This window comes from Balaenoptera musculus, chromosome 3, assembly GCF_009873245.2.
Source record: "Balaenoptera musculus isolate JJ_BM4_2016_0621 chromosome 3, mBalMus1.pri.v3, whole genome shotgun sequence".
Classification (NCBI taxonomy): domain Eukaryota; kingdom Metazoa; phylum Chordata; class Mammalia; order Artiodactyla; family Balaenopteridae; genus Balaenoptera; species Balaenoptera musculus.
This window is the reverse complement of record NC_045787.1, coordinates 32,811,953-32,837,708: the sequence shown is the minus strand read 5'-3', so window position 1 is coordinate 32,837,708 and position 25,756 is coordinate 32,811,953. Positions and strand designations below refer to the sequence as shown.

The window sequence follows — 25,756 nt, the reverse complement described above, 5'->3', positions numbered from 1 at the left end:
ATCCTGTGAGCTAATCAGGAACTTTGATCTACACCCCTGACAGAAAGCAACTCTCTGACAAGCAATCTTCTATAGCTGCAGTCTGGGAATTATCATTTCTTGGAATTTCTCTTTCTTTCTAATTTACTGCAGGTATCCCTAAGACTGGGACAGTAGAAAACATGGGTAGAGTCACGAGCAACATGAGGGAAAGACAGTGGGGTTCATTACAAAAATGTATGTGTGTTTGCGTACATATAAAAATCACCAAGTCATGACCTGAGAAATGGCATTTACTTCTTACCTCTACTCTGTCAAACTTTATTTATCCAAAAAAATAATCTTACTTATTTGTATTCCTTCTGGACACATGGTCCTGGATTTTATTTATTGAATTATGTGGTTATCCTGAAAGCAAGATAAATTTGGAGAGCACGATTTTCTAAATATATGTGACTCATAGTTTCTTTTTCAATTTGGGAGCCACCGAAAAACACAAGATAAGAAATCCTTCCTTCTACCTTACCTATCACTTCCTCCAAATATACGGAGGTAAATCTTGAGGATTAAATTGACCAATGCCCTAACACCTCAATTGAACATTGGTCAAAAAGAAGCTCAATCTTAAAAATGGGAAACCTGGAGAATTGCTTATTAGTCTGCAGGACAGTTTAACCAGGACATTTAAAATTTTTCTGGGAAAGATGGGGGAGTTGAAATTTATCTTTACCTTGAGTCCAGTGGAATTATAAGAAAGTCATTAATTACCCCACATCCAACCCTCAGTGACTCTGCTTAGGGCTGGGATGGTGAGAATGTGCCAGACCTGTGGATGGAGGTAGACAGGCCTGTGGGGCCATTATCCAATCTGTAACTTCCATAGAGGATGGAATGGAGCCCCATGACAATAGCAGAAATGTGTTACTAAGAGATGAAGACGGCTAAATAGCAAAGGGCCAAATATTGAATGACAAATCAGGTTACACTATATCTGGAAGACACTGGGTAGCCAGAAGAAGTTCTTGAACAAGGTAATAAAATAATAACTTAACTTAGTATTTTAGCATGTAATTACCAGAGTAGATAAACTGGTAAGTCAGACAGTAGGTGATAGACTTTTGGACTCAGGAACTATTATAAAAAGAAATGACAGGGTGGTCAATTACTAGTAAGGAGATTGAATCAGTAATCAAAAACCTCCCAACAAACAAAAGTCTAGGGCCAGATGTCTTCTCCGGTGAATGCTACCAAACATTTAAAGGAGAGTCAATACCAATCTTTCTCAAAAGCTTCCAAAACATAGAACACTTCCAAACTCATTTTATGAGGCCTGCATTACCCCGATTCCAAAAGCAGACAAGGATGCTACAAGACAGGAAAGTTACAGACCAATATCCCTGATGAATATAGATGCAAAAGTCCTCAGCAAAATATTAGCAAATCAAGTTCAACATTATATTAAAAGGATCATACACCACGATATGTTTAAGTGAGATTTATGGCATAACTTAGTTCATAGGAATCTAGATCAACCTTCTCTTCTATGAAATATCATGTCAACCAATTGCATTGATGACATGATGATTGGACCTAGTGAACAAGAAATAGCAACTACTCTAGACTTATTGGTAAGACATTTGTATGTTAGAGGTTGGGAAATAAATCTGACTAAACTGAGAGTATCTCAGTGAAATTTCTAGGGGCCCAATGGTGTGGGGCCATGTGGAGACATCCCATCTACAGTGAAGGATAAATTGTTGCATCCTGCCACTCCTACAACCAAGAAAACACAACGCCTAGTGGGCCTCTCACTTCACAGCAAAAAAATTTTAAAAAGTCCTGGAACAGGCCTTAGTATTTTGGAGCCAAACCCTGCCATCCTCTGCAAGTAACTACTCTTCTTTCAAGAAACAACATTTGGCTTGCTACTAGGCCTTAGTAGAGACTGAACACTTAATTGTGGGCCACCAAGTTACCATGTGAGCTGAGCTGCCCATCATGAACAGGGTGTTATCTGACCCACCATGCCAGAAATTTGGGCATGCACAGCGGCACTCCATCATCGAATAGAAGTGATGTATATGTGATTGGCAAGTTATGTGAAGAAGTGATGCAAATGCCCATAATCCTTACTCCGGCTACACTGCCTTCTCTCACCCATGTTCACCTATGGCCCCACGGTACACGATGAGCACCGTGATCAGCTGACAAAGGAAGAGGGAACTCATGCCGGGCTTACAGACGGGTCTGCACAACATGCAGCCACAACCCATGAGCAGACAGCGGTGACACTACAGCCCCTTCTCTGAAAACAGCAGTGAAGGGAAATCCTCCCAGTGGACAGAACTTTGAGCAGGGCACCTCATTGTGCACTTTGCTTGGAAGGAGCAGTAGTCAGACGTGCGATTATATACAGATTCCTGGGCTGTGTCCCATGATTTGGCTAGATGGTCGGGGACTTGGAAAGACATGATTGGAAAATTGGTGCCAAGAAAATATAAGGAAGAGGAACATGGATAGACCTCTCTGAATTTTCAAAAAATATGAAGATATTTGTGTCCCATGTAAATATTCACCAAAATGTGACCCCAGCAACAGAGGGCTTTAATAATCAAGTAGCGAGAATGACTTGTTCTGTGGAACCAGTCAGCCTCTTTCCCCAGCCATTCCCATCATAACCCAATGGGCTCATGAACAAAGTGGCCATCGTGGCAGGGATAGAGGTCATGCTTAGACTCAGCAACATGGAGTTCCACTCACTAAGGCTGACCTGGCCACGGCCACCACTGAGTGACCAGTCTGCCAGCAGCAGAGACTAACACTGAGTCCTCAATACCACCATTCCCCAGGGTGATCAGCTAGCTACCTGATGGCACATTGATTACATTGAACAAAACATCTATTATGGAAGGGGTAGTGTTTTGTTCTCACTGAAATTGACACTAAGCGTGCATATGGATTTGCCTTCTCTGCATCCAAAGCTTCTGCTAAAACTACCATCTGTGGACTTACAGAATGTCTTATCCACTGTCGTGGTATTCCACACATCATTGCTTCCAATCTAGGAACTCACTTCACAGCAAGTGCCGCACTGGGCACATGCTCATGGAATTCACTGGTGTTACCATGTTCCTCACCATCCTGAGAGAGCTGGCTTGACAAGATAGTGGACTGGTCTTTTGAAGACTTAGTTACAGTGCCAGCTAGGTGGCAATACCTTGCAGGGCTGGGGCAAGAATCTGCAGAAGATTGTATATGCTCTGAATCAGCATCCAATGTATAGTGCTGTTTCTCCCATCCACTATTCAGAGATCCAAGAACCAAGGGATGGAAATGGGAGTGGCATCACTCACTCACTGGCATCACTCACTGTTATTATCCCTAGTAATCCATTAGCAAAATTTTTGCTTTCTGCTCCCATGATCTTATGCTCTGATGGCCTAGGAGTCTTAGTTCCAGAGGGTGAATGCTTCCACCAGGAGACACAAAAATGATTCCATTGAATGGGAAGTTAAGACTGCCACGTGGCCGCTTTGGGCTCTTCAGGTCTCTGAATCAACAGGCAAGGAAGGAAGTAACTGGGCTGACTGGAGTGACTGATCCTGACTACCGAGGAGAAATTGGAGTACTCCTCCACAGTGGAGGTAAGGAAGAGCATGTCTGGGGTACAGGAGATCCTTTAGGGCCTCTCTTAGTGATACCATGCCCTGTGATTAAGGTCAATGGAAAACAACAAAATCCCAATCCAGGCAGGACTACTAATGGCCCAGACCATTCAGGAATGAAGGTGTGGGTCACTGCATCATGTAAAGAACCACAAATAGCTGAGGTGCTTGCTGAAGGCAAAGGGAATACAGATTTGGTAGCTGAAGAAGAGAGTTAAAATACCAGCTACAACCACATGACCAGTTGTAGAAATGAGGACTGTAATTGTCCTGAATATTTCCTCTTTATTTTGTTATGAATTTGTGTGTGTATATTAAGCAAATATCATTTATTTTCTTTCCTCTCTTATTTCCTTATTATGCAACATAAGATTACTTACTTTATATCATAGTATTTAAGTATTGTTCATTTTATATCATAGTATTTAAGTTACAGGATATCAAGGGGAAGTGTAAACATCCCTCAAGTTCTCTACCTCCTCTTCTGGGGAAAGGTTAGTATGTTTTCAGTTGTATGTAAGATAGTTGTATCATGTGAGATGGAATTCTGACCTTATTATTATCTTTATTTGGAGATTAAGTATGGTTTATAGAGATGTGTATGGGGGTTAATAAGTTAAGCCAAGTTAATAAGTGGTAGACTTGAGATGATTAATTTTCTGCGTCAACTTGACTGGGCTGTAGGATGCCCAGATATCTAGTTAAACATTTTTTCTGAGTGTGTCTGTGAGGGTGTTTCCAGAAGAGATTGACATTTGAATTGGTGGACTGAGTAAAGCAGATTGCCATCCCCAGTGTAGGTGAGGATCAGTCAATCCATCGAAGACCCAAATAGAACAAAAAGCAGAGGAAGTTTGAATTCTCTCTCTCTCTCTACCTAATTGCTTGAGCTGAGACTGGTCTCCTCCTGACCTTGGAATGAGGCTTAAACCATTGGCACTCCTAGTTCTCAGGCCTTCAGAGTTGAACCGGAATTTACACCAGGGGTTTTCTGGGTCTGTAGCTTGCAATGGGAGATCATAGGACTTCTTAGCTTTCATAATCACATGAGCCGATTCCTTGTAATAAATTATATATATATAATTATAGGGTTCTCTGAAGAACCCTAACTAATACACTCTACTTATATGTACAATATTTATATACATTACTTCTAAAATCAAATGAAAACTGAAGTAGCTATGTAATACCAGACAAAGTAGACTTCAAAACAAAGAATATATCAAAGAGACATTTGACTGGCAACAAATGGGTCAATTTATCAAGAGGACATAATAATCCTAAAAGTTTATGCACCTAAATCCACACAAAAGTTAGAGATTTCAATACTCTCAATAACTGATAGAAAAGCAGTCTGAAGATCAATAAGGATACAGAAGACTTGAACAACACTACCAAGCTGAACTTATTAACAGTGTGGAACACCCCACTGAACAACAGAAAGCAACTACTTTGCAAGTGCACCTGGAACATTCACCAAAATAGACCATATTCTGGGCCATAAAACAAATCCCTACAAATTTAAAAGGATTGAAATTGTACAAAGTACGTTCTCTAATCACAGTAGAATTGAACTATTGAACTGAATCAATAACAGGAAGATATCTTGAAATCTCCAAAATATTTAGAGAATTAAATGTTATTCAATAAAGAACAAGCCAGTGTTTATTAAAGCTCCATATCCTCAAGATCAAAATCTTGGCAGTCTCATTCCTAGGTGAGTATACCCCAGACCCATTCAAACACACACACACACACACACACACACACACACACACACACACACACACACACACACACTAGATTCATGGAGCATTAGAGCTTTAAAAATTTATTTCAATCCATTTTAAAATATCAGTTTGAGAAATTCATCATATTTATACAGCTGAATCTTTCTGAAAAGTTATGGAAATTAACTACTGTATTTTTATTTCAGTAACCAAATCTTATCTTGAATGTTGGCTTATTTTGAATAGGACAAAGTATTGCAAAAAATTTAGAACCTGTTAACGTCCTCTATCAATGAGAAGTGCTATTACCATCTTCAACATATCAGAATAGTGGTTAAGAGTATGATCTACTGAACCAAAGGGCTTGGATTTGAATCCTGTTTCCTCCATTTGTTATCTGTGTGAAGTTGGGTAAATCACTTACTTAGCTTCTCTATGCCTCCATTTCCTCATTTGTAAAACGAGGCTAATAATAGTACTTATTCCTAGTGTCCTTGAGCCGATTGAATGAGTTAATATAGGTAAAGTGCTCCCAGCAGGTTTAGGTTTAAATATTAATGTTGCTCTTTTCCTGCATTTGTGTCTTTGCAATCCACAGCCCAAGACTGAGTTCCAATGTTCCTTCTCAGAAGAGATGGTATATCCTAGCCTGAGTTGCTTGGGACTTGTATTAGGCATTTAAAACGCTGTCATTATAATGTGAGAGAAAAATGTCTCCTAGAATATGTAGAGAGAATATATCACATTCCATAAATTTACTTTGCTTTCTTTCCATTATTTGCCAAGATTGCCAAAGGGCAAGCTCGTGAGATAAGATTCCTCACCAACCCACTGGATGAAGCAACAGGCTTGACCAATAAATTACAGTAATTTATGGTCCCTTCTATGGGCTAAATGTGTCCCCTCAAAATTCATATGTTGAAGCCTTAATCCCCAAGGTGATGGTATTTGGAGATGGAACCTTTGGGAGGTAATTAGGTTTAGAAGAGGTCAGAGGTCATAAGGGTAGCACCCCCATGATAGGATTAGTGCTCTTATAAGAGGAAGAGACCAGAGCTCCCTCTCTTTCCACCATGTGAAGATACAGCAAGAAAGCAGCTGTCTGCAAACCGGGAGGAAGGCTCTCACCAGACACCCAATTTACTGGGACCTTGATCTTGGACTTCCCAGCCTCCAGGATTGTGAGAAGTAAATGTTGTTTAAGCCATCCAGTCCGTGGTGTTTTGTTATAGCAGCCAGAACTAAGACATTCGTGTTCTCTCTCCCACCAACATGGGAAAGACTGTTGATCACAGATTAGAATTCTCAGTCTGCGTTCCAGGGAACCATCAGCTGCAGCCACCCCCACTGTTAGAAGCAGGAAAAACAATCTCTTAATAAGCCAGCATCCCAAGATCAACTTTCCCAGAACTTAGCCTTGCTTGTCAATATCGTTTGGATCTCAGGAATTTCTGTTTCTCCCTTAAGTCCTCTGCCTCATTCTCTACTGCAGTTCTCAAGAGCGGGCATCCTCACCCTCCATCAATCTTCCACAGGGGACATGAGACAAAATCTCCTAACTGTATTCAAAAGAAAAAAGGGAGAGAATTAAGAGGCCCACACTTCCATGGCACAAAAGATTAGTATTTCAGAATACCTGCCGTGTGGGTGTCTCAAGAGAACACTCCCACGCTGCACATGAACCTGCCCCTGCCTGGCAAGACACAACCCAAACATAACAGCCATGTGTCCACAGGACAGTAAAGGGGCCAGCACTATAGTGAAACGGGATGAGCACCCCCCTGGGAGGCAGAAGAGCCATTTCTGGAGTAAACCAGCTGTGTCACAATGGATAATAACTGGAAAATGGCCGTTTTATTGAGTATATACAGCCAGTGTCCTGAGTCACAGCGGGCACAGAACCATATCGTCAAGTCCCTACCCTCACCAGTCCAGAGGAGGCTTGGGGACCAGATCTCCTCAAAGGTGGCTTTCTCCCACATTTAATGAATCTGTGTACCACGTCCATGGGAAACAGCCAATCATTGCATTTTTAAGAGACTCCAGACACTTAGGAAATCTCCTCATCATCCTACCAAAGTATTTAATCCTATGGGGCCACAATCATCCCATCAGAGAGCTTGTCCAGGTTTACACCACACCTGACTTCAGCAATTCCCCCCTCAACACCCCGGTGCTCAGTGTCTGTGCAGAGAAGAGTTTCTGGACTTAGAGTTCAGTGGGGGCCCTTTATGAACTACTGTCATGGTACACACTGGGGTTGCATATGATCTAATAATACACCAATCCTGAGACTTTCATGTTAATCACTTTCTCCTGAGGATGCCTGGTAAAACTTTCCTTTGATGAGAAAATTCCACTTCACTATTACAGAAAATTCCTTTGACCTGTCTGTGTTCCCAGCCCACTTGGTCAGCTCATTATTGCATAACAGGCCCTCATCCAGCAGCATATCTGCTTCATTCTTTCAATCAATGCTTCTCTGTCTTGAACATCATTGATCTGTTATGTACTTGAGGCCCCTCCCCTGGGATTCAGTACCAGCCCCCTCTCATAGGGATGCACGGAAATAAGTGATAACAGAGTAGTTCTTAATGTTTGTCCTTTCACAGGAAATTGTCCTCAGCCTGTGAATCAAAAAGAACATTTTATTGTTCTTTCTTGAGCCCACCTTTTCACCTTCAGCCCACCCCTTCTGAAACGACAGTCTTCCCATCTAGTCTTGTTAACCCTTGTTTGAAAAAAGCAAATTTTTTAACATGATTGATGTTTTGAGGATAAAGCTGGAGCTTTGCCTGACAGGAATAAATAAAAAGACAAATTGTAGGTGCTTTGGTGGTCACAGCAGGGACTCCTATCATTGCCATCAGCTTTCTTGTCCCCAAATGTGTGAACTGCCTGAAAGACCAAGGTAATTGAAAAGCATGCATATACCTCGGGTTTCTCAGATATTAACGGAAATTGCCTCCTACTGCGGTTGCTTTCTGGCTCAGTGTTCTTAAAGAGAACGGGTCATTCCATTTCTAGCGAAAGTATTGAATACACTTTAACTAGTCAATCAAGGGGGAAAAGTCTCAGTGGACTGGTGGGTAGCAGGACTAATGCAGCGGCTCAATTCTGCCCCTCCTGTACTAAGGATGCTCCAATCTTTCCCTCCCTTCCCTCCCTCCTTCCCTCCCTCCCTTCTTTGCATTTCTCTTCTCTCCTCTTGTGTCTCCTCCTCCTCTCCTACCTCAGAGAAAGAGTCATAGATACACCTGAACACCCTAAGTTTGTAACATCTTCCTTTATCTTCAAATTTATGATGACCACCTTCACTAGCTATTCTGCTCATCTTACAAATAATCCAAACGCCTGTGGTGAGTCAGTATGTGTGTGAGTATGAAATGAGTGTAAGGAATGAGTGTAAGGGTGTAAGGAATGTTGGTAGGTATAGAAAAAAATATAGAACAAATGATAAACTGTGGGATCGGTCCAAACATATTGATGAATCCACATATCTTAACCAAAAGGAAAAGTGATGAATAATTCATGTGCAGCTGTTTCAGGGAATGTTGAGTAAACCAGCCGCTCAGCACCTGCAGCTCTGAGTGGCTACTTCACAACAGGAGGGACTCACAAGTCCCATATGAAGCTGAGATTAGCAATGACCTGCCTAGCTGAGAGGGGGAGCTCTCAGTCCGATGAGCCAGTTACCTGGCTTGTTGCTAGGCAACTCAAGAGTTCCAGGAGTCATTTGTCAGATATTCCTCTTGCCACTCCGCGTCCCCACCGTACCCCCACCTGAATACCAGGAATATTCCCTCTGTTTCAAGGGACTTACAAGCACCCTGGACCGTTGCTGTTGGGAGGGAGGTTCCATACAGAGCAGTGAGGATGGCGCTCACTAAATCTCAGGGCATTGATAAGCAGCACTCCTGTTGGTCAAGTATTAGGAAATGTGTGGAGTGTCACAATAAGGCACACTCCGACGCAATTAGGAGACCTTCCAAAGCAGCGTCTCTGCCCAGGTGACTTACAGTGTCCACTGAAAATGTTGAGTGATGGCCAGTAGGATGTGACTGGGCTCCCATGTAGCTCCCTGAAACTGGTCAATGCACCAGCTGATTCCCTCCTCTCCCTCTGTCCCCTGCTAGGTCCAGATGACTTTAACTTCAGCACTTTCTGCCTTCTCTTCCAAGGCTAGATCCCAGCCCAGCCCAGGTGTCCCTCACCTGGTCTGAGGCAGAGGGAAGGGCAGATGGGGACATTCTCACACTCCCTCTGCTCTCATTGCAGTCAATTTTCATGGCATAAACAGTCCTCCCAGCTTTCCTCAAAGCCTTCTCTTCAGATGTTCAAGAACTTATTTTGGAAGTTTCAAAACGTGTTTGAAGTCTTAATGTTGAAAGTTACTTTCTTCTTGCAGCCCTGCTGCCACGATCCTAATTCGCGCATAGTCAATTGTGAAGGTCTCTGTCCAACTAGAGGAAAAGTCAAGTATAAGGATGCTCGGAAAACTTAAAAAGGCATGAAATTTCGTATTTCAAGACAGCAACTCTCTGCAACCTCATTCACTGGTCCCCTCCTTCTCCACCAACTATTCACTCATCCCTTGGATAGACCTGGAGGACATTATGCTGAATGAAATAAGCTAAATACAAAAAGATAAATACTGTATAATCTCACTTTTAGGAGGTATCTAAAACAGTCAAACTCATGGAGCAAAGAGTAGAATGGTGGTTGCCAGGGGCTAGGGGCAGGGGAAAATGGGGAAGTGATGGTCAAAAGATATCAAGTTTCAGTTATGCAAGATAAATGAGTTCTAGCGATCTACTATATAGCACAGTGCCTGTAGCTATCAATGCTATAATGTACACCTAAAATTTTCTAGCAGGGAAGATCTTATGTTAAGTGTTCTTACCATAATAATAATAATAATGAGGGTGGGAGGAAACTTTGGGAGATGTTGGATATGTTTATGGTCTGGATGGTGGTGATGGTTTCACAGATGTACACTTATCCCCAAACTCATGTACAGATCTTTACATGTCAATCATACCTCAATAAAGTATTTTGAAAATTTTAAAAATATAAAAAAGAGCACATTAGCCATCCTTCATGGAAAGTCTTTAAAATTAAACATAACACAGATTTTAAAATTCCAAAGTATAGTCTCTTTAATGAGTTTTTTAATCATTGTCATTTAAACTAAAGTTTCATTGAAATGTATCAGAAAAATACAGAGATATTATTTGTATATAAAAGCGTATTTTAAATTCCATTGAAGCCCACTCATTTCATCACCTACAGCTGTTATTTTGTTTTGATGAAAGATGAATAGGGACTAAATAGCAGGCTAATGCCTCACATGGATCTACCTGTAGAGCCCCCTGAAAAGACTAGGTGTGTGTCCACATTAGAGAGCGCTGTTCTCCCAAATACACAATCACTCAACGGCTCAGGCACGAATGATGCTTCCTGCAAAAGGAAAGGGGAGGAGAGGGACAGATTGCAGGTCTTGTGTCTGGAAAACACAAGAAAAGCTCCAGAGAGAAGCCTCAATTGTAAATACTTGTTCTCAGACAAGAAAGTAGAAGGTGCCCCTGTGACCATAACGTGATGGATTCCACTCTGATAGCAGTGATTCAACCTCCTGACAAGATTAGGGATCTCTAGGTGTGGTGCCTGGGATGGAATAATTGTATCTGCCTTTTTCCACTCAAGGTCCCCTTTGTACTCGGTTTCACTGAGCGAAGCCAGCCTCTCTAATCTTTCTGTTTTTGTAATCAATTTGTAGAGTGTGTTCTGGCCGGTTCTTTTAATCATACTTAAAAGAATCATAGAGCATTCAGATTTCTCTAGTCCAACCCTCTAATTTTCAGATTAAAAAGAAGTCAAGGTCCAGAGAAGTCAGCAATTTTTCCAAGAACATAACAGCTCCTTCAAAGGTTCATCAATAGCCTTCAGCCTGACTGACATTTAAAAAGAGAAGAAAAAGAGGATCTGGATTCAGGTTTGGGAGAACAAAGGGTTGTGTAATTATGCAGGGCCTGGGGATTGCGAGAAGTGGACACGGAGCGGAAGGAGAAAGAATGGGCCCGCGTGCTGAGAAGCTGTCTACAGGGCCGGGCGTGCAGAGGTTCTAACTCGGCCACGCGGCTGCAGGATCGCGAGCAGGCCCACCGGCGCCAGGAGCTATGGGGCTCCGGCGGCGCAGGGCCGGATGCTGGTGACGGAGATGCTCTGTCCTCGGCATCTCAGGACACCGGCCTCACACTCTGTCATCGTCCGCTCCCTGCCATTCGCTTCCACGCAGACGCTGAACCCTGTTTCCTCGCACTCCGAGGCGGCTCTGCAGACACATTTGCTGCTCTGGGCTGGAAAAAGAGGCGAGAGAGGCTTGGTGGCCCATGGTGGACGTGGGGAAGACAAGGCGCATCACGTCCAAAGTCGTGATGTTTGGTGATTGGAGAGCTATAGACGCTCCTGCCTCGTGTGATGTAATCAACTACCCTCCCCTCTCCCGGACCCCCAGGAAAAGCCGCAGGATTGGGCAAGGGAGGCATTTCGCTCCACTCCGACAGAATAAGCAGGTTTTGAGGCTGCTGCCAGGCTTCCTATCGATGGGACCCCCGCGGAGCGGTTCTCTCCTCCACGTGCTGCACGGGGGGGGGGGGGGGGTCCCAAACCCCCGGTGTGATCCCTCAACGCCCAGACCAAATGCAGAGACCTCAGCAAAGAGCCGGGCGGCAAGGCTCAAACAGAGGGAGACAAAAGAATTAACTTGCTTTGAGAGAGAGAGGGCATGGGATGCAAAAGGCCTCATGTCCCGTAAAGACCCATCAGAAACGAGTCGGGGAGGAAAGCAGTGTGTGCGCTGAAGGTGCGAGGCTGGAACGCACCAGCCGGGCGTCCCCAGAAGGAGGGTAACCAGGTCTGCCAGACCACTGTGGTGACTGCCAAGCCGAAAGTGACCCAGACGCGGCTATATGTGTCATCGTCTCTGCTGCAAATGGGACGGGAGTGAGGGGAAAGGTGCCCAGCGGGTACCGGCCAGGAAAAGGAGGGCCTGAGGAGCTAGCAGAGACCTTACAGATCAAGATCGCACAGTCCGGCTCCCAAATTGACAGATGGGGAAACTGAGGACGGTGACTTGGCTCTGGCGACCCAACTCTTCCCCCCGCGGAGGAGCACTGGCCGGTGCTGGTTGTCAAGATCACTGTTAAGTGCTCCCTGGACACGGCACCAGCAAGTATGGAATCACAGCCTGAGAATGTAGTACCTCCTTTCCTATTCTCTTCACATCCTTCTGACTGCTTCTAGGAGGAAGTGTCAGCTTGGCACGGGTGTGCTTTCAGCACGTCCCTGACACTTGCTAAACACCCTTTATCACCAGGAAGCATCATCCTCCAAGCTTTGAGCAGCATCTGGCTGGAATCTCCTACCTTGTTTTGTTTCACTGTATGTATTTTCATGGTTACCTAATATTTAAGGCAAGGGACATTTCCTATTAAAGATGTGATATAAAGTTTCTTCTTTTAAAAATTGTTATTTTTATGGGAGTCTGTTTCTTTCTCAATGAGTACATAGTATGGATAATACAAGGACAGAGCAAAGATCGTGAAGGTGGAACGTGATGTTTGGGAGGACATTCAGACCATCAGGGAGAGTTCTTGATCCACCCCCTCCCCGGGGAAGGCAGTGGGGGAGGATAGTGCATGCTCAGACCAGTCGGGGTCTTTGACACCCTCAGGGATGTGCTTTGATCTGCTGCTAAACTAGAAAACTACATGTTTGAAAACTTCACTCCTATTACTTTAGCATTTTTATAGTTACAAATATGAAATGCCCCTTACCATCACATTTTCCCCATAGTGGACACACACCGCAAGCTTTCTCAGCTGAGGCAGGTAGAGTACAGCTCTCCCTACCAGCAACAGTGTAATTTCTACCCTGACATTGGAGAACATGCATCTTGCAAACTGTCAGAGGCAGTATCCTTTTGCTTCTCTCATCTCGAGCACATACATCCAAGGAGGATCTGAAACAAATTTTTTAAATTACTTTATTTACAAGATTTTCTTTCTTCAAAGCTGAGAATGAGAAGTGAAAGGTGAGGCTCTGGGTTCAGTGCCTCAGATGTTGTCACCTACAGCAAAAAGATGGAACAGAAATGCAAACGCCCCCCATTACTAGGGCCAACCCCCTCCAATCTTCAAAATGAACATATTTTGTTCTTTATTTACTCACAAATTTTACAAGCTTAGATATCTAGTGTCAATGTAGTTTCATCTAGAACAGATCAGATACAGCAAATTAGAAGAGAAGGCAACGTCTGTCTGCTAGCCACAGCTGGTAGACTGACGACAAAGAAGGAGACAGAAAATTAGCAAAGATCAAAACACTCAGAGGAATGGTAGTCAAATGGGACCACTGACTGCAGAAGAAAGCACCTCCTCCCAGGCCAGCAGCCCTGAGAGTTCAGGTCCATATTATAGCATTATCCATAGCTGATGACTGAATCCTCAAGGGAAAATGAACTCTATTTTTCAATGCTATTTTTAGAGTATCTACATTTACAAAATAGTTTAGAAATATCTCCATAAAATGGGTTACTTTTTTTTCGTATGCATTGGTGTTAAAATAGTGCTAACTATTTGAAATGTCACTAATAAAAACAACCACGTTTCTGAATGCTGATGGGTAAGGAAACAATTACTGTAGTGAAACCCTAGACAACAAGGCATTTTTGAATAGTAAACAGAATCTATATTTACTTATATATATTTAGCTCTAATGCTTACTTCTCTGACCAAGAGTTAAATTTATTTGGACATTTACATAACAGAAACAAATCCTAGTATCTCTTTTTTATCTGTTTATTTAAACTTTAAATAGAAGTACTCAGAACAGCTTAAAGGGCAGAGAACTTACAAGGCCATCTATCTGATTGTTATCAGTATCTGATATTAAAACTCTTACCGTATTTATAAACAGGTTGCAGATAAACTCAATGAATCAGAGAAGTTGGAAAGAGGATGAAAGTGAGTCAAAGTAAACAATGATTAATAGAGAATAACAGCACAGTCAGAAGATTCTGGGCTGACCATCTCCATTTATGCTATTCAGTTTTATGTTCTCCTTCACATGAGAAGTTACTTCTTATAAGATATCACCATAGTCATCATTACCCAATGTAGGTGTTCAAGGAGATGTGTTTTGGTGACCATAGTAATTGAAAGCCAAGTAATTGGCTAATAATTTGTGTTTTGATTCTTAACCTTAAAGATGGCCAGTAAGTCCTGGGGACTGGATATCTTCCATTTGCCTCTCCCGATCCACCCTCCACTCTTCTCCACCCTGCCTGGGAGGCTGACACGTATGGACCACATCAATAGACTTCCTTGTCCTCTAGCTTCAGGGGTGTTTGATCAATGGGGGAGTCTGGCAAGAGACTGGAGGGAGAGAAGAGGGTACAATGGGGGGTTTTATTCCCCTGGCTCACTGCTGGGGATCTCTGAGGTCCCCAAATGAGGGACTCAACTCCTCCTCAACTAGCCCTCTGTCAACAGGTTTTCCTAAGTGCTCCTCTCTCACACCTTCTGGCTTGGGCATGGAGATACTATAAACCCGAACTGCTACCAGCCCAGGAGTACTGCCCTGTGGCTTGCAGTTTTCTTTACTCTGCCCACATTTCTGTAAATAGTACCACCAGTAAACCTCCTCTTGTCCCAATTTAATCATGCCATCTGTATCCAACATACAGTAATTACTTCAGATATCTTTCTACAGTGGAGTGATTTCAAGTGTTCTTAGAATGCAAATCTAGAAATAAACATATTTCAAGAATCAGAAAAGCAGCTGCTTTTGTTTCTCTTGGTATCTTTAAGAGTTTATGTCTCATGGGAATTTCAGCCCTAATCTCCTCAAGCTCTAAATCCTCAAGTGATGGTTTTGTCATTTTGCCCCATTTTATGTAGAGAACAAGCAATCTCAAGCAGTCCTTCAGCCTTTCTCACCAGCCAGATTAGAACACTGCCTAACGTCACCAATGGTCAGCCCTGGTGACCCAGGCAAATAACAAGCAGCAAATGGGCTGGATTGAAATGCAAAGACCCTTAACCCGTGGTAAGTAACACCTCTGAGCTAACAGAGACTAGCATCTAAGAAATCATCCCATCTATTTTTTTTAACTTAATTATTATTTTTTAACTTTTTATTTTATATTGGAGTATAGTTTATTAACAATGTTGTGTTAGTTTCAGGTGTACAGCAAACTGATTCAGTTATACATATACATGTATCTATTCTTTTTCAAATTCTTTTCCCATTTAGGTTGTTAAATAATACTGAGCAGAGTTCCCTGTGCTATACAGAAGGTCCATGTTGGTTACCTATTTTAAATACAGCAGTGTGTACATGTCAATCCCAAACTCCCTAACTATCCTTCCTCTGCACCCTTTCCCCCCGGTAACCATAAGTTCGTTCTCTAAGTCCGTGAGTCTGTTTCTATTTTGTAAATAAGTTCATTTGTACCAATTTTTTTTTTAGATTCCGCATATGAGTGATATCATACGATATTTGTCTTTCTCTGTCTGACTTACTTCAGTTAGTATGACAATCTCTAGGTCCATCCATGTTGCTTCAAATGGCATTAAGAAATCATCCCATCTATTTTAAATAAAATAAAACAGAGAAGAAGACAGAGCTTACCCACATTCATAAGGCATTTTACAAACACATCTTGAATTCTGCAGTTTCTCCCAGCGCTGACATTCAGGCACTTCCGGTGCCAAAGGGGCATCTAAAAGAAAACGATAATGGAGAGGCCATCATTAGGTGAAAAGCTTCTTTATAGCAAACAAGGTATTATTTTAATTGTTGAACCAGGCTCTGTAATAGTCTCAACTGCAACAAGTTTGTACAGTAAAAAATAAAGCTATAAAGCATTTTACAAGAGCTAGAGCATTCCTAGGACCACCCAATTTCATTGGTCATAATAGCCGCCATTTCTTGAGCATTTACTCTTGGCCCTGCCCTTTTTATACATTGTGATATTTAATCCCCTTAATAAATGCCCGTTTAAGAGATGAGGAAACTAAGAGACAGAAAAGTTAGGAAATTCATGCTAGTTAACAAATTGCCCAAGCCAGGATTGAAGTCCATGTTTGTCTGAATTGAAGGCCCACAGAGTAGGTTCCCTTTCATCAAGTACATGGGGGTTTAAAAACTGTTTGTTATGTGGACGCATTTTGCCCACTGTGCCTATAATGAGACAGAAAGCATACCATCACTTGACCTATATAAGAAGAGCTCTCAGTATCTCAAGGACAACTATAATAATATCTTACATGTAAATGTCCAAGTGGTCTCCCCTCAACAGTGACTAAATGTCTGGAGGTACTTACGTTAATAAAATCCTTTCCTTTATTTTATGTTTCCTACAAACTGATAGAAAGCCAATCATCATTCCAGTTTTGACAGGAAAACACTTTGGTCCAACTTACAAGAGCATAATTTGCCACGGCCTAGGCTATGCCTGTCTACAACGTGAACAGTCTATACCACCCTGCAATTTCCACCTCCTGCCAGCTTCATTACAATGGAATTCAGTGGCATATACTTTTGCATCATAAAACTAGCTACCTGCTGGATATATCTATAAAGGTCATTTGCCTGAAGGATGTGTTTTTATGGGCGCACAAACTATGGAATACTTCCTTACTTCAGAAAACATAAGAGCTTTAGACATGACAGGAAAATCTCATGAACAAGGAAGGCATGAACTTGTAAAAATGGTAGCAAGGTGAAGTATGCCTGCCGTGTCCAGCAAGGTCTCTAGCAAGTACTTATTCTTTAAACATTTTCTTTGAAATGGTATTATCTTTTTTTTTTATACAGCAGGTTTTTTTTTTTTAATATATATTTTTTTAGTGCTATTCTTGTCTGCTTACATTCTTTTCATGTATGTATGTATGTATGTATGGCTGTGTTGGGTCCTCGTTTCTGTGCGAGGGCTTTCTCTAGTTGTGGCAAGCGGGAGCCACTCTTCATCGCGGTGCGCATGCCTCTCACTATCGTGGCCTCTCGTTGCCGAGCACAGGCTCCAGACGCGCAGGCTCAGTAATTGTGGCTCACGGGCCCAGTTGCTCCGCGGCATGTGGGATCTTCCCAGATCAGGGCTCGAACCCGCGTCCCCTGCATTGGCAGGCAGATTCTCAACCACTGCGCCACCAGGGAAGCCCTATACAGCAGGTTCTTATTAGTCATCAATTTTATACACATCAGTGTATACATGTCAATCCCAATTGCCCAATTTGAAATGCAACGTAGTATCCTGAATTGGATCCTAGACCATGAAAAGGATATCGGTGGAAAAACTGGTGATGTATGAATAGAGTCTGTAGGGTAGTCAATAGTATGGTCCTGTTTAATATTAATGTCTTGGTTTTGACCAACTAAATTGTGTCAAGGTATGTAATGTGTTAATATTATGTGAAGATGGGTAAAGGGTATATGGAAACTATACTTGCAAATTTTCTGAAATCCTAAGTAACTCCAAAATAAAATATTTTAATGGTATTATCTAGATCAATGCTTCTCAACCAGGGGCAAATGTTTGCTCCCCAGGGGACATTTGGCAATGTCAACAGACATTTTTGGTTGTCACCCCTGTGAGACGCTACTGGCATCTAGTGAGCAGAGACCAGGGATTCTGCCAAACATCTGATAAGGCACAGGACAGGCTCCCACAACAAAGAATTATCAGGCCCCAAATTCCAGTAGTGCTGGGGTTGGGAAAGTCTGATCTAAATGGACCAAAACTGAAGTTCAGTGATTAAGTCATGTACATTAGTTCTGCATTATTATTAGCAGTTTATTTGCTAACCGTTCATAAGGATAGAATTTCAAATTTTAAATATTTTCTAAAAGTTATTATAATTTCTTTGCAGAAAATCGCTTGTAGAATTACCTAGACCAAAGACTTTTGCATTTAAAAAGAATATAGCTTTGTTATCTTCATGGCTTGACTAACCAAGTAAACACACTCTTAGGACCCACCTACAGTATATACGTTTACTATTTTAAAATCAAATATCTTCACATCAAGACTAAGTACTGATGCAGGTGCGGATAAATAACGGGCTAGTGTTTAACGGATACAGAGTTTCAGTTTGGGAAGATGGAAAAGCTCTGGAGACGGATGACAGTGATGGTTGAACAATAATGGGAATGTACTTAATGCTACTGAATTGCACATTTTTAAATGGTTAAAATGGTAAATTGTATGTTGTGTATATTTTACCACAATATAAAAAAGACTAAATACTTGTACATCAGGTATTTTAAAACTCTGGAGGCTGACAAACCTGGAACTTTTGGTTTGTTATAGGCTTATTTTAAGGGTAGTTATTATTGTTATCTAAGTCTTCCGAAAAACATCCTTAATTAAAACCTTAATAGGATTTGCTACTGAGTGGGAGAAAATTCATACCAAATGTGTTATAAAGTGACTGAAAAAGACATTTCAGAAAAAAACAAGTATATAAAGTATATAATCTCATTTGGAAGAAAAGAGCAACCTCATCAACTGTACATTGTTCTCCTTAATTTTAGCATTATTGGTACAGGTCCATTACTTTATCCCAAATAAACTCATAGCTTTACTTCAGTGCATGTAGAAAACAAAGCAGCCGTCTCTTCTGTGACAGCTACAGAGCACGTGAGAACAGGCAGGGCAGCCACTCCACTGGACACGCAGCCCTCCCATTCTGTCCTCTGTGATCTGTTTAACACAATCAGTCACAGAGTGCTCCATCAGTCACAGCCTGCTCTCTTTTCAGCTGTGAAGATCGAATTCACCTAATATTACTACTCATGGAATCAACTCCTTCATCTTCACCATAGAAGATAAATTTCAGCATTGAATTAAAAATTATATACTCAACAAATAAGAATATCATATAAAATAGAATGCAAGTGCGATTTTCTTCTTTCTTGTTTTTAATTGTTACAAACATAATATTTTCCATTTCTTAAAAAAAAATGTAGGGCTTCCCTGGTGGCGCAGTGGTTGAGAATCTGCCTGCCAATGCAGGGGACACGGGTTCGAGTCCTGGTCTGGGAAGATCCCACATGCCGCCGAGCAACTGGGCCCGTGAGCCACAATTACTGAGCCTGCGCGTCTGGAGCCTGTGCTCCGCAACAAGAGAGGCCGCGATAGTGAGAGGCCCGCGCACCGCGATGAAGAGTCGCCCCCGCTCGCCGCAACTAGAGAAAGCCCTCGCACAGAAACGAAGACCCAACACAGACAAAAATAAATAAATAAATAAAATTTTTTTAAAAATGTACACAAAGAAGAAAGAGGAGGTTATTTTGAAAATAAATCTATCCCATTTTAAGTATCTCTAAAAGAAATAGTTTGGCTTTCTAAATCTCTTCCTGCCTTAGCTTCTTAAAAGACCATTTGATACCAATGGACTTATTTACAAAACAGAAATAGAGTCACAGATGTAGAAAACTAACTTATGGTTATCGGGGGAAAGGGGGGAGAGGGATAAATTGGGAGATTGGGATTGACATATACACACTACTATGTATAAAATAGATAACTAATAAGGACCTACTGTACAGCACCGGGAATTCTACTTAATACTCTGTAATGGCTTATATGGGAAAAGAATCCAAAAAAGAGTGGATATATGTATATGTATAACTGATTCACTTTGCTGTACACCCGAAACTAACACAACATTGTAAACCAACTATACTCCAATAAAAATTTTTTTCAAAAAACTATTTTAATTTGCCATGTGTTCAAAATACTGGATATTTGGATTTCTACTATTAAGAACAACTTCACAAACCACAATACTTTTCCTTCAATAACTCTGCTTTGCAGGGTTATATGTAAGCGCTTTTAAATTTTCAATTTCAATAGCACTAATGAACTCTAAGAGCCCAAAAATGAAACATACAGAATTTTATATAAATTATGATCTCAACTCTGTACTTCATAAAAGTACATTTTTAAAAATCAGGAGGAAACCAGAAATCAGCTTTTAGAAATTCTTTATTTTCTTGGCACCTTAACAAATAAATATAAAGCTAATCTTTGATATGAAGGATTTAAGTTAAAATTTCAGAATCCCCAGGGCAATTCTTGCCTTTCCTTGAATTCTGTGAGTCTATCTGTGCCATGTGCAAAAAAGTCTGTTACCCACTCTATGAACTGACCTCCTTCTTGTAGCAGGGTAGGCATGGAGGGAATGACTCCGTTATGGAGGTTCAGTGCCTTGAGGAACTGCCGCAAGGACTCTCATTCCCTGAGTGTACGTGTCCTTGGACAGACCCAAGAGCCACTCACCTTTTTGCACACACTGGACATTCTTCATCTCAGGGCTCCACTTAAGGCTGGATCCACAGAGAAATGTCGAAGGACCTTCTAAGGACCTGCCACCTGAACAGGAAAAGGTCACCTTCTCACCAACGGTGTAGAAAGGTTTGTGGGGATGACTCTGTATGCCCTCCATCAGTGCAGGCAGAACGCAGGCAATTTCTAAAGAGAAAAGAGAGAAGAATACAAGGGTCACTGCTTTCCTAAACCATCTTTTAAAAAAAAAGTGACAGCCTCGAATGGTGCTGATACACTTGTTCTGCTTTTTCTAATTAGAGGACAAGGAGGAAGAGGTGAGTTCACTCTTAGGATGCCCTGAAAGACATATCCCAACATGCCTGGCATGTTAATGACATGAATGACTGAAGGCCAAAACAGTTCCCACTCTCTCACCCCTGCCCTCAAAGCCATGTGACAACTTAAAATGAATAAGCCTTTTGGAGTCCTGAAGTCCAGCCTGCTGTTAAAACCAGACTTTTTACAGCTGCTACTTCTTGTCTGGTGAAGCCCCACTAGAATTTTCCCAAGAGTTGTGTTCATTTGCATATCATTAGCATATACCCAATTAGATATTTTGCTATCTGAAATCTTTAAAGAACCACCTTTAACCTTGCAACCATAAAAGTGTTAAATCATTTTTGGTTTCCCAGTTCTATCTTTTCTTATTCCATTACATTCATTAGCTCAAATCTTCTACTTGAAAAAACAACAAGGAGAAAAATGAGAAACATGCATAGTCATGGAAAGCGAGTCAGAATTCATGATTAAAAAAAAAAAATCTTGCCAATCTCTCTAGTGGACTTTGGACAATATTCTACAAAGTACTGCTTTATTTTTGCACCATTTTAATCAGAAAACCCATTCATTCATTCAAAATCAGCATTCACTGAGTGTCTATATTTTGCCAAATATGTTGTGTGCTACTAGGGACACAAAACACTAGTCACATAATCTGCCTTCAAAAAGCTAATAATTTAGCATCAGGTTTGTTTATTTCTGGCCATGACACATTTGCTGGTTTCACACTAATGCTCCCACTAAGACATATAGAAAGGCTGTACAAAGTTAAAAGAAAAAGTATTTCTGAGAGCATCAGACAACATTCAGAGCCATGGAAATTTGAAAGCCCAAGACTCTAGAAAAAGGGAAGTCTAAAGTAGTGATTACAACGTTTGGTAATGCTTTTGCCCTTGAGGTTATTTGTAAATTTGAAAAAAAACATTTTTCTTTTAATGTGCTGAAGGGCTGCTAAACTAAGGAGAAAGCTGCAGCTCAGAGGCTGAATAGCTGCATGGAGTTTTTAGCAGTCTCACAGGGCTAGGAGACCAAAAATTAGAGTCCAGTCCTGTTACAAAGGAGGAGCCTCAGTAGAAAACCCATACTTTCCCTTATGATCCCTTAATGGATACAACCTGAGATAAAGGTAAACCAGACATAAACAAGCCTTGTTCTTGCCAGGAACAAACCTAAATCTTTTCCAGAGGAAGATAACATCATCCATATGTATTTTTTTTACATATAAATCTGGCATTCAACCAAAACTAATCCAACATTCAAAAACACAATAGAAACATCTACAGCAGATCCAGATGATGGGGTTAACAGACATGGACCATGAAATAACTATGATTAATATGTTGGAAAAATGAAATTAGAAGATGGAGAATATCAACAGAGAATTAGAAAGTATAGAAAAGTAGACAAATGGAATATCTAGAATTGGAAAATGAAATTAAGAACTCAGTAGAGTTCTTGAAAGCAGATTGTCACAACTGTACAGAGAATTAATAAACTGGAATATAGATCAATAGAAAATATCTAAAATGAAACAGAGAGAGAAAAATTGATGTCAAACAAAAAAATGTAGGGAATTCCCTGGCGATCCAGTGGTTAGGACTTGGCACTTTCACTGTCTTGGACGTGGCTTCGATCCCTGGTTGGGGAACTAAGATCCTGCAAGACACAGGCCAAGGCAAAAAAAACCAAAACAAAACAAAGATATATATATATATATATATATATATATATATATATACACACACACACGTATGTATATGTATATACATTCTAAAAAATGTATAATTTGTGTCTCATGAGGAGACATGAGCAAGAATGAGACAGAGCAATATTTGAGGACAAAGGTGAAGAATTTTCTAAAACTGACAAAAGACATTAAAGCATAGGTTCAAGAGTGCTTTGAAGATCAACCAGGACAAAGACAAAGAAAATCACACCTAGGCACATCAGAGTAGAGTTGCTTCTGGAAAAGAAAAAAAAAAAAAAATCTTAAAAGCAACCAGACCAAAAAAATATGATTTCCAAAGGAGAAACAATAAACTTGAAAGTTGACTTCTCACTAAAAAACAATGAAGTCAGAAGGCAATGTAATAAAATCTTTAAAGGGTTTAAAGAAAATAACTGCTAACTTAGAATTCCTTATCCAGTAAAACTATCCTTCAAAAGTAAAGATAAAATAAAAACGTTTTAGATGAACAAATACTGGGACAACTTTTCACCAGTAGATACACAATAAAGAAAAAGAAGCTCTTCAAGCAGAAGTATCTTATTAATCTTTTAAAAGATCTAAATTTTGGCTTTAATACTCTTAGCTAGGGAATATTTATATTCTATTTCAGCAATATTGATAGTTTATTTCTTCCCAAGGACTCTAGGGCAGAGAGACAGAAAGACAGACAGAAACAGAGAGAACAAGAGGAGACCTTACAAATCAGTAAGAAAAAGACTACCAAACCAACAGAAAAAATGCCCAAAAGATTAGACAGCCACTTCACCAAAAAAAGTATCCAAATACCCAATAAATATATGAAAACAGGCTTAACATCATTAGTCATCAGAAGAAATACAAATTTAAAAATACAAATTAAAAAATAAGATATTGCTACACACTCACCAGTATAGCTTAAAAAAAAAAAATTTAAGATAGACAATATCAAGTGTAGGTGAGGATACAGAGCAATCTTGACGTCTCAGATTCTGTCCGGGATGTAAACTGGTACAACCACTTGGAAGACTGGTAGCAGCTACCAACTCTAAATGTATGTATACCTGACAGCTCAGAACTTTTACTAATATGTATGTACTCAAGAGAATAAAATGTGCCTGTGTGCACTAGGACTTTCCTCACATAGCCTAGACCAACTGATATAGGACAAATACATCCCTGTAGCTCTGTCTATCCATCTGCTGAAGAATCTTATATTGTAGTACAGCTGAGATAGAAACCAGAAAATAGCGTTAGGGTGATACAACATGCAGAAGCACTTACTCAGATGCCTACATCTAAACAAAATAGGATCAAAAGCATTTAAGGAAGTCGACTGTGGTAAATCCCTGGTAATTAAACTCTAAAGAATGTCCTGATGGTCTTAACCAGAACTGAGCTCCCTGACCTATTCTAATTTGCACCAGAAACTTTAAAATTGCAATAAAATGTGCCTCACCTAACAGGAGCAGTAGCAACTAGAGAAAGCTGAGGGGTTTTTCAAGATATTCCTGAAATTTGGACAGGATCATATAAGCCTTTCAGGAAAAGGAGATCAAGACATGGGCATATGGTAAGCTGTTATTTATCCTGATTTATTCCTTTCCACACTATTCTTTCATCTTAAATTATATACTATAATCAAGGCCACTCACTCTGACAATGCATTTTCCCAACAAGCCACTGTAAATTTTCTCCACATCTGGCAACAGGGTCTCCAACAAGAGAGTATCCTTCATGGCAAGTATACACTATGTTTTTCCCAACAGGAAACATGGCACCTTCATCCTAAACAGAAATAAAAATGGAGAAAGGAAGAATGTATCTCTTTTGCATTTAACAAAATGTTTCTTTAGATATATTCAGCCTATAAATCATGACTTCTTTAATCGTCAGGCAGCCTACATTCAAATAATTCATTTTGAAAATTGTCTGTAAAATTATTTTTTCCTGTAGAGTCCTAGCCAACAACACTGGTACCACCATTAATTGAAATAAAGCTATTAATGCCACTGTACTATAATTTATTGGCAGCTCCCCAAAACCAAGCATTGTACTAAACATTTTACTAAAATTACTTTAGTGGACACTGCTCAAATAACATCTATTACACTTTCAGGAAAGTATCGGATTTTGGAAATGTCCTTGTCAGTCAACTCTTCTTAGTGAGGTGTTATGGGCTGTCCGTTGGCAATACTGCCCAACAAATGTCATTATGAACAGGCAGAAATGTTCAAATGTCCTATCAACATGTTCACGGAAGTTTGAGGTTCCCACGGATGACTTTCAGGGGAAGCATGATGTTGATCGTCACCCACTACCCTCCCCAGCCCCATCCTGTAAGGGAAGTGATGCTGAGGCTGGGTCAGATTCAAGGACATGCCATTAGCCCATAATGCCAGGAGGTGAGATTTCACTGTGAAGCAAGGAAGAATCTGAAGTCTGAGCCTAGAGGGAGTCATCATTCTTGTTTGGTGTCTCTCTTGGTTCCTTTCCTTATCCATCTAGTTCTCGGCTACTCAAGAAGATGGGGAAGAAAACTGGCCTGGGAGAGGGCGTGGAGCTGGACCAGCTCTGCTGCAGGCAATAGAACAAAATTCTGTGGCGCCTTCTTCTCACAGACAGTCCTGTTCCTCCTGGCCCAGTCTGGCTCCATCATGAGAGTTGGTAGGAAAAAGAGCACCCAGATTGGCATTGTGATTTGAAGAAAATGGGGAAAGATATTTGATCTGCCTTGGTTCTAGCCCCTAGGCCTTCCTCTGCCTTGCAGAAGGGACTTCTATATGAGAAGGTCTAACTCAAAAGTGTCTAAACCTGGCCGTCTCTGTCAAAACCATTAGTAACAATTAAAAAAAAAAAAACTCTCAGGCTCTACACTAAACTTACAAAATGAGAAAAAAAAACCAAAAAAAATGGAGAACAAGGGGCAAGCAGCAATCTATTGTTAATTTTCCTGGGTGCCTATGATGTAGCCAGTCCACAGGACAGTGTTTGGAACCCC

At 40.9% G+C, this 25,756-nt stretch overlaps 1 protein-coding gene across 1 annotated transcript in view; it reads right to left on the bottom strand.

Moving 5' to 3' along the window:
- Nucleotides 1-10,507: 10,507 nt before the first annotated feature.
- The window catches only part of C7 (complement C7), a 53,026-nt gene continuing 37,777 nt past the window's right edge, over nt 10,508-25,756 (bottom strand). The window contains exons 14-18 of the mRNA XM_036847247.1: nt 24,411-24,543; nt 20,724-20,915; nt 16,070-16,160; nt 13,213-13,397; nt 10,508-11,733 (exon numbers count right to left, since the gene is read on the bottom strand). Of these exons, the coding sequence (XP_036703142.1) occupies nt 11,552-11,733; nt 13,213-13,397; nt 16,070-16,160; nt 20,724-20,915; nt 24,411-24,543 (783 nt within the window). The 3' untranslated portion in view covers nt 10,508-11,551. The remainder of the gene's footprint in view (nt 11,734-13,212; nt 13,398-16,069; nt 16,161-20,723; nt 20,916-24,410; nt 24,544-25,756) is intronic.